The sequence below is a fragment of the Grammomys surdaster genome, unplaced genomic scaffold (genome assembly GCF_004785775.1).
Source record: "Grammomys surdaster isolate TR1022 unplaced genomic scaffold, NIH_TR_1.0 63, whole genome shotgun sequence".
NCBI lineage: Eukaryota > Metazoa > Chordata > Mammalia > Rodentia > Muridae > Grammomys > Grammomys surdaster.
Window position 1 is genome coordinate 855,148 of NW_021604565.1, and position 15,726 is coordinate 870,873.

Sequence of the window (15,726 nt, forward strand, 5' to 3'; positions counted from 1 at the left end):
AACACTTTGCTATTCTATTTTCAGGTATACAAAATGAAATAAAGTCATTTGTAGAGTTAGCTGGTAAAATATTTTCTAACTGAAAAGAAAATACATTTTCTACTCTGAGTAAAAGAAAGATGTATTTTTATCAAATATCAAAAGGAATAAAGGCATATAGGTGTTAGCTCACATAATGAAATATGCTATCCAGGGACTCAAATGATTCATCTTATTCATTCTGCATACTCATATGCATCAATGTTCTTTATAATAGCATATTTAAGAAGCATGACAGCTTAGGGACAAAATGCTGGGTTATATTTAATCTATTTGCTAACAACTAAGATATATAATTATATCACCCAGAACAAAAGAAAAGGCATTATTGATTTCCATTTATGATTGTTATATAGTTTATTTTGAAACAATTATATGAATTTTAGTTTTGTAATTGATTCAAAGCAGTCAACAAAAATCAGAAAATAAAACAATATGAAATTCAGAGAACAGAAACTACAATAGGAAAACATAATTTAAAAATTTCTATGAGAAGTTATTTTATAACAGCTTATCTTATGTACTTATATTTCTGAAAATGTGATAATCTCTTTTCGGAAAATAATATATGAAACATAATATAAACATAAAATTGCTTTCAATAGTTTTTAAAAAATCATTTACCATTACTATGGTATAAGATAAATGGACAACACAGTTTAAAAGGAAAGGTTCTAATACAAAGATCTTCTACCTGTGTACAAAAGAAAAGAAGTCAAATGTAGCCGAGGTCAAGTGGGGCCCTATCCTGTATGAACTGGCAAAGTCCAACATAGCCAAAGACCTGCTGGCAAAAAGCACTGGATGTCAGGACCCTATGGTTTCCTTCAAAGTCTACATCTGGATGAGGCAGAAAGGGTTATGAATACAGTCATACTAACAGAGAATTGGAAATCAGAAGGGTCAAAAAAATCTGTCCCTCATTTCAATCATAAAACAAAGTGTACATTAGCTATTTATAAGATGAATTCACAAAGGTCCCCAAGTCAGTGGATTAAAATACAATACGCAAGACTATCATCAGGAATAAAATATGTCATTTGGCTCATCTTCAGGTCAGAAATTACCACTTGACGTAAAATGTTTCTGTAGTTTTTCATGTGCATTGAAGAGGTTCATTATATAAGCAAACCTATTAATTGTGTGAAGAAAATCCCCAGATCACAATGAGATACATAGAGATGTAAGAAGACTGTGATGGATGTGCTGAGCAAATGGGCTACCATATTCATTGATAATGCAATTATAGTGTTCTTCAACCTTTACAGTGCTTTCTAGGTCATTAAAACATCTGTCAATACACAATGTCACTTTCTCCAGGCTGTGTTCCAGAACCTATGTCTTGTGTTGGGCTTTTCTGGTCTCTCAATGGCAAGTGGTTTCAAAGAATCATGTGGGGTTTTCACCTTTGAGTTCATTAGAAATATAAGGAAGGAAGCTGGTCATGACATTCATGCATAAAACCTAACATGTCAGGTAGAAAAGGATCAAATTCTCTGCTCTTGAGAGGTGGGCTAGAGTTTTTATAGACATAGGGAAGTGTGATAGTGAGAAAAAAAGGATACAGTATTTTTTCAGCAGAATTCACTCTAGGGTAAATTAAATTAGTTTAATTTTATAAATAGCATTGGACAGCTCATTTGAAATTAAAGGCTGTCTACAGAAGCTACAGTCACACACAATAAAATAGAACCAAAATTTCAAAGGTTGGTTAAATGACTTTGAGCATCACTATATTATTTCACTCATCCTAACAACTATATTTTTATTATTTTCCTTTAGATGTCTTTAGTTTCCCTAATAGTATTTCTTTGGAAGAAACAAATCTTCCTAATACTTATTGAATAGATAATGATTATTATGAAGCCAAACATAAAATCTTCCCTTTCCCAAAGTCAATTTTAAAATGAAGACTCATCAAACCTTCCCTCTATTTTTCAGTGAAATAAATATAGTTAGTGAAAGTGACTGTAGAAGAATTTTTCAAGTTTTTTATTTCAGAAACATGTAAAACTTTCAATCATATGTTTTCTGTTTGACATTTTTTAAAAAAATGAAACTAGAGATTTGTGATATTATTTCTTGGCAAAAGTTAAAAGCTGGTAAGTATAATTTTTACACGTTTACTTGAGGAAGTGATTGAAGCTTGTCTCTTAGAAGAAGAACATTATTTTCCATCTCTTATCCTCAAAGTAGGTTTGCTATGGGTAAAAGTAATTTAGTGTCACATTAATGTAAGCCTAGAAAGCAAATATAATTTTCATTACTATGAGAATAGCTTATTGCTAGGCTTTAGCAATAATGGTGTTTGTGGGAAATACATGAATGAAGGCCTATATCTCTTAACTTTATTCAATGAAACAAAAACTGTAATATTCTAAGTTTTCCCTTTAGTCATTTATACTCTTTTCACATAACTAAAACTATAGTACATACATAAACATGCTCAAAGGATGTCTGTCTGTATATTAAGATTTTTAAACCCTCCTTAGTGATTATCTTCATGTTTAATTGGTATGATGTATTTATTTTTCTAGTAGAAGCTTTACTAAATCAATGCCAAGTTGCTGACTTCTTTTACCTTTTTCTTTTATGTCTTCTTTTCATTATTAATTTTTCCTTGATTCTTATTTTTGCTAATAACTAGGAAGGTGCTAAAATCAAATGAAAGATTGAAGATTGAAGGTTAACATGGGTATATGTTACATAACCAAGTAACAAACTTTCAGTAATAATTTCAAGAAATTTTTGATAAATACCCATTTGATCTTAAATTTCCCTAGAAAATACTTCTTTTCTCTAGTCATGAATCAAACTTAATGTTGCTATGTAGTTACTGCTAACAAAATCTATAATATAGAGTAGAAGGCGCTCATAGGCTGGCTTCTTCTCAGGAAATGTTGGCAACATATGGATAATAATCAAACAGTTGACAATCTTTGATGCATTATGTTTTATTCTTAAAATCTACTTTCAACATGTTTTACTTCTGACAGACTTGAGTCCACTAAACAAGTTAAAATGCTCACTTTATTAATAAGAAGATCTACTTACAAAATTTCCAAAGCCTGATGTGGCCTTGGTGGGGACAGAGTGACATGGTTCCTGCCCCTGGGACAGGGCCCTGGAGTGAGCCTCTTGCAAGTATTGATGGCTACTGTGGGGTAGACATAAAGCTTGTATGTGTAATAATATATGCATATTTTGGTACCAGTACTAGCAGTGGAGAAACCTTTCTTTCCAAGGAGTGCTCTCCCTGTTAATGTTAATGTCTCCATGATGGTTAGAAACAATAAGTTGAGGTTGTGGCTATGTCTCAGCAAAATGATAAACATTGGCACCTTTAGGACTGTCCTTAAGGAAACAGGAAGGAGCTCTACATACATGAGTTCAAAAATATATAATTTCTCAAGTTGGCAAAAAAATAAGGATACAATATGAATTATATGAGGAACTTCATGAATCTAAAGTAACAAAAGCAGCTGCGCTGTGAGCCAGCTTTTCAGAAAATTACTAAAGAAGGAAATAAAGAGATTTAGAGAGTGATGATCCCAGGAGATCCCACCCCTCTAAGATTTTTGTTTGTGTTTACAAAGCCACATAGATTTCTGACTTCAGAATCAGCCTAGGATAGAGAAAGTTTAGACTCAAGAGTGGTGGAAGTTGTAATTTCAGGATAGGTACCATCGGAGTAGTTTATCGTCTGTGCTTAACAAAAGCATACAGATCTTAGAATTCTATTGCAATGTTAAGAAAAAAATGTATGTTTATTATCACCTAAGAATTAAGGGTTTGTGTTTATGAGACACTGATTCATAGAATAATCAAAAGGGAACCTGGAATACATAACTGAATTGATATGAAAATAAAAAACTTGGGCTTTGGTGCTTGAGATGAGCTGGCAAAAAGTGATAATATTTCTTTAGAATTTTCTCTAGAAAGAGAGGAGCTGTCTGGAGATCTTTGGAGAGTGAAAACAGTTCTTCAATATTTTTTTCTAACAGAATTTCTGACTTGATTGGAAAATCCAATATTTATTTTAGAACACCTTTTCTGACTTTGTCATGAGCTATCCACATAGGCTTTACAATTTTCACTGGCAGAGAGAGATGTCTCAATTAGAGAGATTTTAGAATAGTCAAGAAAAAGCTGTTTAGAGAAGAACAGAACACACACACACACACACACACACACACACACACACACACACACACAGTGGGGTGGTATCTGGAAATTCATCTTATAAAAACCTAAGCCTCCAGCTTGGACCCATAATTTGACCAGACACCCTTTTTCCAAGCTGAGCCTGGTCCTTGGCAAGAATTCAAATTTTTCTTAAAAATCATCAGGATAATCTCCACCCAACCTAAAAGAGGGGACTTCTGCCCCTAGACCAAGCAGAGAGGGGCCACCCAGAACCCTCTCTGACTGGTTATCTGAATTCTTGCTTAGGCAGCGAGGCTAAGCACTGCAAGAGAATATAAATAAAAGTTAAAAATATCTCTCTGGGTTCCCTGAGGGACAAGCCTGACTGCATAGGGGTTGATGTCAAAAGTATCCCCTCTCTGGGAAAAAGACGTAGGGATGGTATGGCCCTCATGCTTCACTGGACAACAACAGGGAGACCGGAGCCATTACAAGGTCCCCTTCAGTTACTGGAGGTCAGGCTTCTATCCCCGCCTTCACAAGATTAGAATTGCCACATTCCTTCTATACTTAGAGAAGGGAGGAGATGTCAGGGCCAGCCCTGCTTACACACTGAAGGCCTAAAATCAGCCATAGGCCTAAAATCAGAATAGGCCTGTCATACATGTATACTAACACCAAGTCTTGGGTCTCTGTGGAAAAACATTGAAACAGATAGCTATGAGCTATTGTAAACAGGCAGCTTTCATGGAAATTTACCAGCCTGAGGAGTCATAGACCTTGTAAATAGGTAGCCTTGGCAGACAATACCAACTTAGATAAGGACAAATGAATCATAGGCAGAGTCATAGTGATCTGTCCCCTGAACCTTCACCCAGCCAATACCCTGTTCTGAAAGATATCTGTATTCCCCCTGAACACTCACTCTTCAGTGTTATCCTCTTCCCCATGTCCTGCCTTTTTTCTGTTTATAACCCCTGTGTGAATGAATTACAATTTGAAAAAAAGGAATAAATTATTAAAAAATCATCAGGATATAGATAATTTTATTGATTTTATTTTTTTAATTAGTAAACTTTTATAAAGTTTTCAGTTTGGTTTCCTCCATTGTTTGCATGCAAAATTTCTTGACCATGCTTTCGGAGGCAACTACCTGGAAATTAGAATGATTATTATGTGAGTTTTTTACTTTAATGTAATCAACATTACTACTTGCTTACTGCTTAATTTCATATGGAACTTTAAATAACTAAACAATATATTCAACTGGCCATTTCAGGTTAAAAGAAAAACCACTAAAATGGTTTGATTCAACTTCTGATTTGGTAAGGTGAGAGTTTTAAACCATTTTGTTCATGATCATTAATGATCTGAAACAACTTAGCCATGACTGTTTTCATGCTAAAACTGTAGTAACTTTTCTTTACTTCATTATTACAAGGTCAGAATGTTCCAAAATGTAACAATGCCCATTTTCAACCACTGTAACAGTATGGATCCTACACTGTGATACATCTATAGCATTTCTTATTCCCTACCTAAACTTTATTCTTCACAGGCATTTATAAAGTACTTGGTGCTTTTTCTGGTGGCATTGATGTTACGTGTTGAATTAAACTGCCAATTTCTTGGAGACAAAGGAAATTCTCTAGGATCACTAAATATACTTGAAACAAATCTCGTTTACTTTACTTGGAAGCATATTGATGTCTATCATTGGTTCTCCTAATATACAATTGCCTGCACTCAGCTATATCAGCTTCTTTAAAAGAAAACACCACTAAAAACTAAAAAATGATTACTGGACAGTGCTTCTACCATGTGGTACTCAAGATAATTAAAAGACAAAACAATATATGAGGATGAATCAGTGAATTACATTCAGATCCCCAAACATACAGAAATAGGATGGGAATATGAATACCAGAATGTTATTTATGAATCTATTGCTTCTGGAGACCTTCTTTCATGTACAGATGGAGTTGAGATTCCTAAGACCACGTGTCTGCACACTCCTGACTTCTTTTTTGAGTCAGTAGTTTAGAATGAGAATAGAAGATAGAAAATTGACATATTAGGTTCTCCATTATTATGATTCCTCCAGCTTTGTTTCTTTATACTGGCAATCACAATTTATCCTAATAGCAGCAGCAGAATCTAGATGGAAGGACTTATATCATTTGCTTCTTCACACTTTCTTCAAGACATCCATATCAGTAGCCTGTGTTGCTTCCTCAGAGATCTGAGTCCAAGTTCCACAGAGGTTCAGGGCACTGCCTAAAACACCTACTCGTAATTTTCACTCAGCAAGCCTCATTTTCTAGAATGAATTTTAATATCAGGAAGTGCCCTATCAAAAATTGCCATATTTCTTGTAGTCACTAATTCCATTATGCTTTTGGTTTGTTCTTTCAAAGTCTCAATTCTTATTTAGCAAAGTATTTTTAATGCAATTATCTCTGCTAAGCATAACTAGTGTCATTTCTTGTTTTGTTTCTCCCCTAAACAAAGCATGGTGGTCTTAGGAAATAAACACAATGTTCACTATCTCTCTGCAGGAGTGTGAGCTACAACTGAAATGCCATTCAAAGACATAACAATAGTCTATTATGGAAGAAATATTAAGTGACTATCTTATTGCCCAGAAATTTAGACACTGCTACATAAAAATCAGTATAATACACACTTATCATCATTGTTAATATTGTTAATTTACACTAGCATTTGGCATTGATTCAGTACTACAAACAAAACCAGGAATATTTCTAGTTACTACATAACTTTATAAGTTAAAAAAATAATCATGTAGCAAACAGTAGTTTTTTTCAGTGTTAAATAACAGCCCAGTTTGCAATATCATACAAGATATTTGTAAAAAGCCCCACATAAAAACAAGTTGAGTGTATGTTAGGCAGAAAAACTGTGTTTAACCACTGTCATGCATCCAGGTCCATTTATCTTGTCCAGTCTTTCTTGGTTAATGTCCCTTTTTAGGATTTTTTATTTATAGGGAGCTAAGCCACTGATGGCACATGCTTAAGTATTTCTTAGCCAAAAAAAAAAAGAAAAAAACTAGAAAAAAAAGAAAAACTAATGAGAGGACATTCTGTTCAGATAGTCTGTTATCAACATAATCATAATGATCTATTGAACACATATAAGTCAATCAGATTGTATATAAGACAAATAAGTAACATTGAAAATTGGCTGTAGTTAGCCTCAGAGAGTTTTAGGTTCTATAATATTTGACTGTTTAAGGTCCTTGGTCTTTTGAATGTAAGGTCTATTTTTCAACTTTTGGCTTAAATAAATATTTTATATATATATATATATCCTTTATTAATTAACAAACCAATTAATTGCCTTTTTATTGTGTCTCTGTGTATGCATGCATAAGAAGGAAGAGAAAGTATGTCAGAGGACAACCTTGGAGTCAGTTCTTTCCTTACTTTTTGTGGATCCTGATGAGTTTGCAGAGAAACTACCCATACCTATCAAGTCAGTGTGTGAAGTCCTGTATCTTGTCTTTTCTTTTAAACTGAGACAATTGTGTATTTGATTTTTCACAAAGTCAGAGGATTTAGTGTCAAAGTTTGTGCTTCCTACCTTATAGAACAAAATTTGTTTAAATAAAAATGTATTAATTCTACAAGGAAGCACTAAGAAAATTGCCTAACACAATGGCATTTTGATATGCTATTAGGTGAAATACATTAATTGAAAACTTATCCAGAGTAATTAAAACAATGTTTTGCATCCTCAAAAATTTCCAGCAGAAAATGATTTTGAAACTATTAGAAGTTAAGCTTTTCAAAAAAAATATAAAGACTATCTCCATGTCATCTCTTCTTAGTATGATATGAAATTATTTTTAAGGTGGGCAGATGTTGACATTGCTTTAAGAGCACATTATTATATGCTACTAATAGTGTGTCCTTTGATCTGGCTCTCAATACAGGCTTTGGGGTACATTATCTCCACATACAAGTAAGAGCTATTCCTTCCCTGTACATAGCCATGCAATCTATTGTGGGAATAGAATACATGATCAAGCTATGAGTATAATTTTGTCTGTAATGAACAAAAGGGTCCTGTGTCTTAAATGAGATTAATTAACTGTGCAAGTTAAGTATCTATTACTAGCCAATCAAAAGTTAACATCACTGTCATGCTCCATAGCAAAGTGAGGCAAGCAAAACGGGGCCTCACACTACAAAAGGAACTGAAGTAATATAACTAAGTATGGGAGGGAGCCTGCTGGGTCTGAGAGTGCTCAGGGAACCCACTTCAATCTGGGTGCTCTAAGGCATGAAGTCAAGGGAAGGAGGTAGTCAGAGGTCTGAGGAGATAGAATGGCTTACCCGTAGAACTGAAATATTATTCACAACTGGGTAGGAAAGTCTCAAACGTTTACTGGGCTCCATTTTCCATTATGATCTATTGAAAACTTTTCTCTGCATTTTTATGTAATTCTTTGTACTCCCCTGTTTTAACACTACTTATAATTAAAATTTGTGGAAAGTATTTACCTTATGTCTGTATCCATTCATTTGTTTATTCCAGTTGTCACCTGTATCTGAGTTTGGTTCTTGTGAGTTAGCTATTTATGAGTTTCATTATCAACAATGATGTGCATAGAATAGTTATCTAAAAATACAAATTCAATTTCTTGATAGCAATACATGTAAGCTGTCATTAACATCCCAAAGCACAGATTTTATTATCCAAATAAGTGGGTAATTCCATCACTTCTCTAAATGCCTGCAGAAGACAGTGGCTACTAACTAGACTATTTACACAGAGGCCACAATCAGGCCACTGTAATGTGTCCTGTATTTGTGACATTTAACATTTCACATATGTAGCATTTAACACAAATAATTAAAAAAAGAATTGTTGACAATAATAACTGTAGAATCAAAACATTGAAAGTAAATTCAAGCAAATTATCAAATAGTCAGCTGACAAAAGATGTATTAACATGTTCCTTGAAAGCATCTAGATCTGAACCCAGCAAAATGAACGAAACAGTTTCTACTGCTATCTATAAGTAAAATATATCCGATGAGTGGAAAGGAATAAAGGAAACTCTGGGGAGAAAGTGATGGTACCACAAGACTACATATTGAAAGAACTTGAAGAGAGACAATTAGGACAAGGCCCTGAGGCTGATGTATCCTTATAAAGGACCATGGAAACTTAGAGCACAAAACAGATGTTTGATCCAGATTCAAGTCACCTGGTGAAAGTACCCAAGTTTGTACTTTGTGGGATGGATAAATTCTATATAAAGGTCTTAAAAAATTCTTAATAATGCTATTGTTTTAAAGTAAAATATAGTCAATAATTATCATTCACCCCTGTACTTTTAGTGAAGTGTATTAAAGGAATTGCGCGGTTCTTCTAAGCAGCTGATTCTAATCAATTCTATGTATCACAAAGACATGAATTTTAGGTTTTGTGGCCTGCCTGCATGTCTGCCTACCTGCCTTCCTTTTTTCATTCCTTCCTTTCTTCACTTCTTCCTTCTTTTCTTTCTTTCTTTTGGAGTCATAATAACTCTTAGCTTTGACAATTCTAAGTCAACAATTGGTCTTGAAAATAACTAAATGTTTAAAATGTTATTTTAATATCACAAACAGAATTTTAGGCTTTGTCAATTCTAATGTTCAATTCCAACTCCAAGATCTGCATGTGAATAAACATAACAAAACTAAGAAAATATGTCTATGTGATAGTTATAGAAACATCTCAATTTAAATTTTTAGTCATAATATATTATTTCAAGCATTTAAATTAATTAAAGCTTCAGTAAATGAAATACATAAAAGAGAACATAATACAGATTCCCCAAGGCCAGGTTGAGAAATTTACGTACCGATTGTAGAAATCATCTCTGTAGTAATCGTAGTCAAATACATAACCACTAAGGAATGAAAAGAATAGTTAGTGTGGGTTTGAATCATGCTCATATTATTTATAATTTTTGATTTCACAACAAGAAATCAATTTTACTTTATACTAACATATTTTAATGTTTTAGTTTATAAAGAACGTTATAATATGATGTTTAATTTCATATACTATATCAGACTACCATTACAGATTGCAAGTTAGGGTATGTAAATGGATCCAATGCATTCATTTCAGTTTTAAAGTCATAAAGGTCAAGTCACTGAAGAATATACAGAGAGAACTGCCTACACCCATTTGGATAATGGTCTTTTGTGAAGTACTTTATATGCATTTCAGTTTTAGTCATCAAAACTATTCCAATGTGTAATGTAACTAAAATATAAAAGACCCATATAGTTGGCTGAATTTCTATCACTACCAAATGGCAGGTGGGAGATTTGAGATGAAGGCTGAATCCGGATCTACAGCCACTTTTACCCCTTTTACTCTCCCCAACCATAACATATCTATATTCTCTAGTTTATAAATATTTTCATATTTATAAATATATTATTGAATATATATTATAAATATAATATATTTATAATGTAAAGCAGTAATTTTTATTATGTATTTGGTAATTTAAATTTTAATACTAGTAAAATACACAAATCATGAAAATTGCCATTTTAATAATTTCAGCTATAATTTGAATAAGCCATTCAGAATATAATATAATATAATATAATATAATATAATATAATATAATATAATATAATATAATATATAATATAAATTTTAACCATGTCATGTATACAGCTCAGTAGCAGATTCATAAAGTTATATAAAGAACCTGACTATATATTCCATGAACTTCTTTATAGTATCAGATAGATGCAGTTTCCCACTTCCCTTTGTCTTAATCACCTCTATCTCAACTTCTAGCTAAAAAGCTGCCTATTTTAGGTATCTCACAAATTGTGAATCACAGATGGGTATCATATAACTATATAATCATAGCTTTCCTTTGTGTTTGATTTATTTCTCCTATCAGATTTTATAACTTATCTAATCTATTATGTACTAGATATCAGAATTATAACCTTATCTATGTCTGAGCCTTACATATTTATACCTTTTTGTTTGTTTATTCATTTACTAGAAAAGATTAGAGTTATTTTTTATAATTTTGTTATGGTAAATAATGATGCTGCTATATCTTGTGTATATTATCATTATGTTTGCTTTCATTTTCCCTAGGTGTATACTTAAAAGTCAAATTCCATAGTCAAATCATAATTCAGTTTATAAATGTTTGCAGAGTCTTTTTATGACTGAAAGGTTATTTTACATTTCCAAATCAATCTTATAGTCATTTAGTTTGCAAGTGCCCTGAAGCCAGAAAAACAGAGAACTTTACTAAGGTAGTATTATCATTCCTGGTTTTAAGAAAAAATGCATGTATGCCTCCTTAGACTTCCTATCTATAGAAGGAAAAAGCTCAATGTGGCATATCTAGTCTATGAGAGTCAAGTCTATCACCAATGTTGCATAATGCAACATGGGGAGGGGGGTGAGTTGAAGTTCTTTTAAGAAAAAAACCTCATCATAGAAATATCTGACTACATGACTGCATACTTCTGATTTCTAGTTACAGGACTGCCATGTCTATCTCTTGAAGACCAGAAGAACAATGCAACTATTGCCTAAAGAGTAAAAAGCAAAGAAAAACAAAGCAAACAAAACCACACATTAGTTTGTTAGTACAGACTATTGAAGTAGAGTGACAGATGTTATAGTTTATATTGCTTGCATAGACATGACTATGTTGTTGAACTAAGGGATTTTCAAGACACCTTGTAGAGATTACCACCAAGTACTGGGACATAAATGGTGGGAACTTCCTAATGAAACAATAGCTAATTTTCTTCCATTAGAAAACAAATATCCATGGTTGACAAGGAAGATTGTGATACCTGCATGAACTTTCACTGCAAAGTCTAAAATGAGACTAAAAAATTTAAAATTAGCCTACTGGAAATTCTAAACTTTATATGGAAAAATAAAAAACACAGATAGGTGAAGCAATCTTGTTCAATAAAAGAACTTTTGGAAGTATCACCAATCCCTGATTTCAAGCTGTACAGAGTTATAGTAACAAAAACTGCATAATATTGGCATAAAAATAGACAGGTTGATGAATAGAATCTAATCAAAGACCCAGAAATAAATCCACACACCTATGAACACTTGTTTATTGACAAAGAAGTCAGATTCATACAATGGAAAAAGAAAAAAAATAATTTCAATAAATTAAATTGTGCTGGGTCTACCTAGATGGTTGTATGTAGAAGAATGCAAGTAGATCCATATTTATTAACCTGCACAAAACTCAGGTCCAAAAGGGTCAAAACCACAATATTGAAACCAGACAAACTAAATCTAATAGAAGTGAGAATGGGAAATACCTTTGAATCCATTGGTACAGTATACAACTTCCTGAACAGAACACCAACAGCTCAGGCTCTAAGACCAACAAGTAATAAATGGGGCTTCATGAAACTGCAAAGCTTCCGTAAGGTAAAGGACATTGTTAGTAGAATGAAACAACAGCCTACAAAATGAGATATAAATTCACCAACCCTACATCTGACAGAGAGCTAATATCCAAAATATGTAAAGAACTCTAGTAATTTGATACCAATAACCAAAATAATTCTTGTAGGAAAATGGATGGATCTAGAAAATATCATCCTGAGTGAGATAACTCAGCCTCAAAAGGACATGCGTGTTATGTACACTAATAAGTGGATATTAGTAAAAAAAAAAATACAGACTACCCAAGATACAGTCCACAGAACTCAAAACGGTCAACAAGATGAAGGGCCCAAGTGAGGATGCCTCAGTCCCATTTGGGAGGGAGAAGAAAGCAGTCACAAATGGGGAGGGAAAGTGGTCAGGGGTTGTGGGGAATAGGGGAACCTGATCTGGTATTGGGTGAGGGAAAAGAAAAGCCATGAGGGGCAGCAGAAAGAATGAACACAGGCAACCTAGGGAAGTAAGAGGTTGAGGAGACGCTTCAGAATGACTCAGAGACCTGGTAGGTGAAAGTCTCTCAAGATTCAAAGGGAGGCACCTTAGATGAAATATCTGACAGTAGGAAGAGGGAACATATAGATCCCACCTCCAGCAAGAAGACAGGGGATCCAATAAAAAAGGGGGTTGTCATCCCACAGTCAAAACTCTGACCCATAATTGTTCCTGTCTGAAAGAACCATAGGGATGGAAACAGTGAGGAACCTGAGGAAAAGAAGGTCTAGCATCAGGCTCAAAGTGAGATCCAGCTCAAGGGGAGGTCCCAATGCCTGTCACTATTACTGAGGCTATAGAGCACTCACAAAAACAGATCTATCATGACTGTCCTCTGGAAGACTCAACAAGCAGCTGAAAGAGTCAGATGCAGATATTTGCACCCAACCAATGGACAGAAGCTGCTGACCCCTGTGGTTGAATTAGGGAAAGGCTGAAAGAAGCTGAGAAAAAGGGTGACCCTGTAGGAGGACCAGCAGTCTAGATTAACCTAGACCCCTGAGATCTTTCAAACACTGAACCACCAAAAAGGCAGCATACACCATCTGATAGGAGGCCCCCAACACATATACAGCAGAGGAGGTAGGTGGTGTGGGGTAGGGACATCCTTGTGGAGACAGGGGGTGGAAGGAGGTATGGGATATGGAACAGTCAGGGTGTACTGGAGGGTGGATAAAATCTGGAGTGATAAATAAATAAATAAATAAATAAATAAATAAATAAATGGTAAAGGGAACAACAAAAAAATTCTTAACAGAGCAATCTCTAATGGCCAAGAACTTAAAGAAATGTTCAACAACATTAGTCATCAGGGAGTTACAAATTAAAATGACTCTGAGATTCCACCTCACACCTGTCAGAGTGGCTAAGATCAAAAAGTCAAGCAACAGCACATGCTGTCAAGGATGTGGAACAAGGGGAACATTCTTCCATTGTTGGTGGGAGTGTAAACTTCTACAACCACTTTGGAAATCAATTTGAAAGTTTTGCAGAAGATTAGGAGTAGTTATATTTCTAGATCCAACTATCCCACTCAGATATACATATATATGATATATGCATACATACACACACACACACAGACACACACACACACATCTATCTATCTATATATATATACATACAAAGATGATATACATATAGATGATATAGATATAGATGATATAAGTAATATAGATATATAGGTGACATAGCTATAGACATAGATGATATTGATTAGATGATGATAGATATCGATACATATACAGATATCATATAAAAATAGATATATTTATTTATACATACAAAATATGTTCTGTCATACCACAAGGGCACTTGCTCAACTATGAACATAGCAGCTTTATTTGTAACAGCCAGAAACTGGAAATAACCTAGATCACTTTCAACAGAAGAATGGATAAAGATAATACACCTTTATCAATGGAATACCCCTCAGCTATTAAAAACTAGGACATCATGAAATTTGCAGACAAATAGATGGAACTAAGCAATATCATCCTGAGTGAGGTAACCTAGATCCAAAAAGACAGATGTCAAAAGATTAATAGTAGAGCCTTAAAGTACAGGACCCCAAAAATATAAGACTCCAAAAATGTAAGAAACAAGGAGAGTCCAAAGGAGAATGCTTAAATTTCACTCACAACAAGAAATAAAATAGACATCAGAAGTGGATGAAGAGAGAGAACTGGGTGGGGATTGAGTGTGGAGGGAGGGGTTTGTGAGAAGGCTGGAGTCAGTAGGGAAATTGTTGGTAGTGCATCTATGGGACAAGCTGAAGAAGTGGGACAGGGGAGGCTCCCTGTAGTCTGTGAGGGTGACACTAGCTGAGATTCCTAACAGTGTGGGATATAGAGCCTGAAGTGACTACCTCCTGTAGCTAGACAGTACTTCTAGTAGAGAGAGGGGAGACAGCAACCCACTCCCTGAACCTTTGATGCAAAATATCTTCTCCCTACAAAATACACAAGGATAAAGATGAAACAGAGATTGAGGGAATAGTCAATCAATGACCAGTCCAACTTCAAATCCATCCCTGGGAGAGAGCCAAGCATGACACTATTAACAATAATTCTCGGCTATGCTAGCATAACTGTCTTCTACAAGGCTTTATCCAGCAGCTGATGCAAACAATTGGCAGAGCTTGGGGAATCTTGTGAAAGAGTGAGGAGAAAGACTGAAAAAACATCAGGGGTCAAGGACACCATAAGAAGACCTACAGAGTCAACTAACTTAGACCCATGGGGACTCACAGAGACTGAATCACCAACCAAAGAGCATGCATGCATGGGCTGGACCTAGGCCCTCAGCACATATGGGTAGTGGGTTGCTCTGATGCCACTTGCATTCTAATGCTAAATATTGGTTGCCCCAGATGAATAAATCCTCATTTACTCAAGCAATGCCATGTGAACTTTCCCCCAAGTTATCCATGATTGGTAACTAGAGGGGCTGACAGCCAATATTGGCCATAAGGGACGTAGGCAGGGTTTGGAGTTCTAGGGATGGGGATTGGAGAGCCAGGAGGAAAGAGAGGAAGGTAGAGAGAAGAGGAGGGGA

At 34.6% G+C, this 15,726-nt stretch overlaps 1 protein-coding gene across 8 annotated transcripts in view; it reads right to left on the reverse strand.

Moving 5' to 3' along the window:
• Nucleotides 1-15,726, reverse strand: part of Ralyl (RALY RNA binding protein like) — a 682,097-nt gene that overhangs the window by 67,945 nt on the left and 598,426 nt on the right. For all 8 annotated transcript variants that reach the window (XM_028765821.1, XM_028765793.1, XM_028765807.1 and 5 more), the window contains one exon: nt 10,064-10,111. In XM_028765821.1, the coding sequence (XP_028621654.1) occupies nt 10,064-10,111 (48 nt within the window). The remainder of the gene's footprint in view (nt 1-10,063; nt 10,112-15,726) is intronic.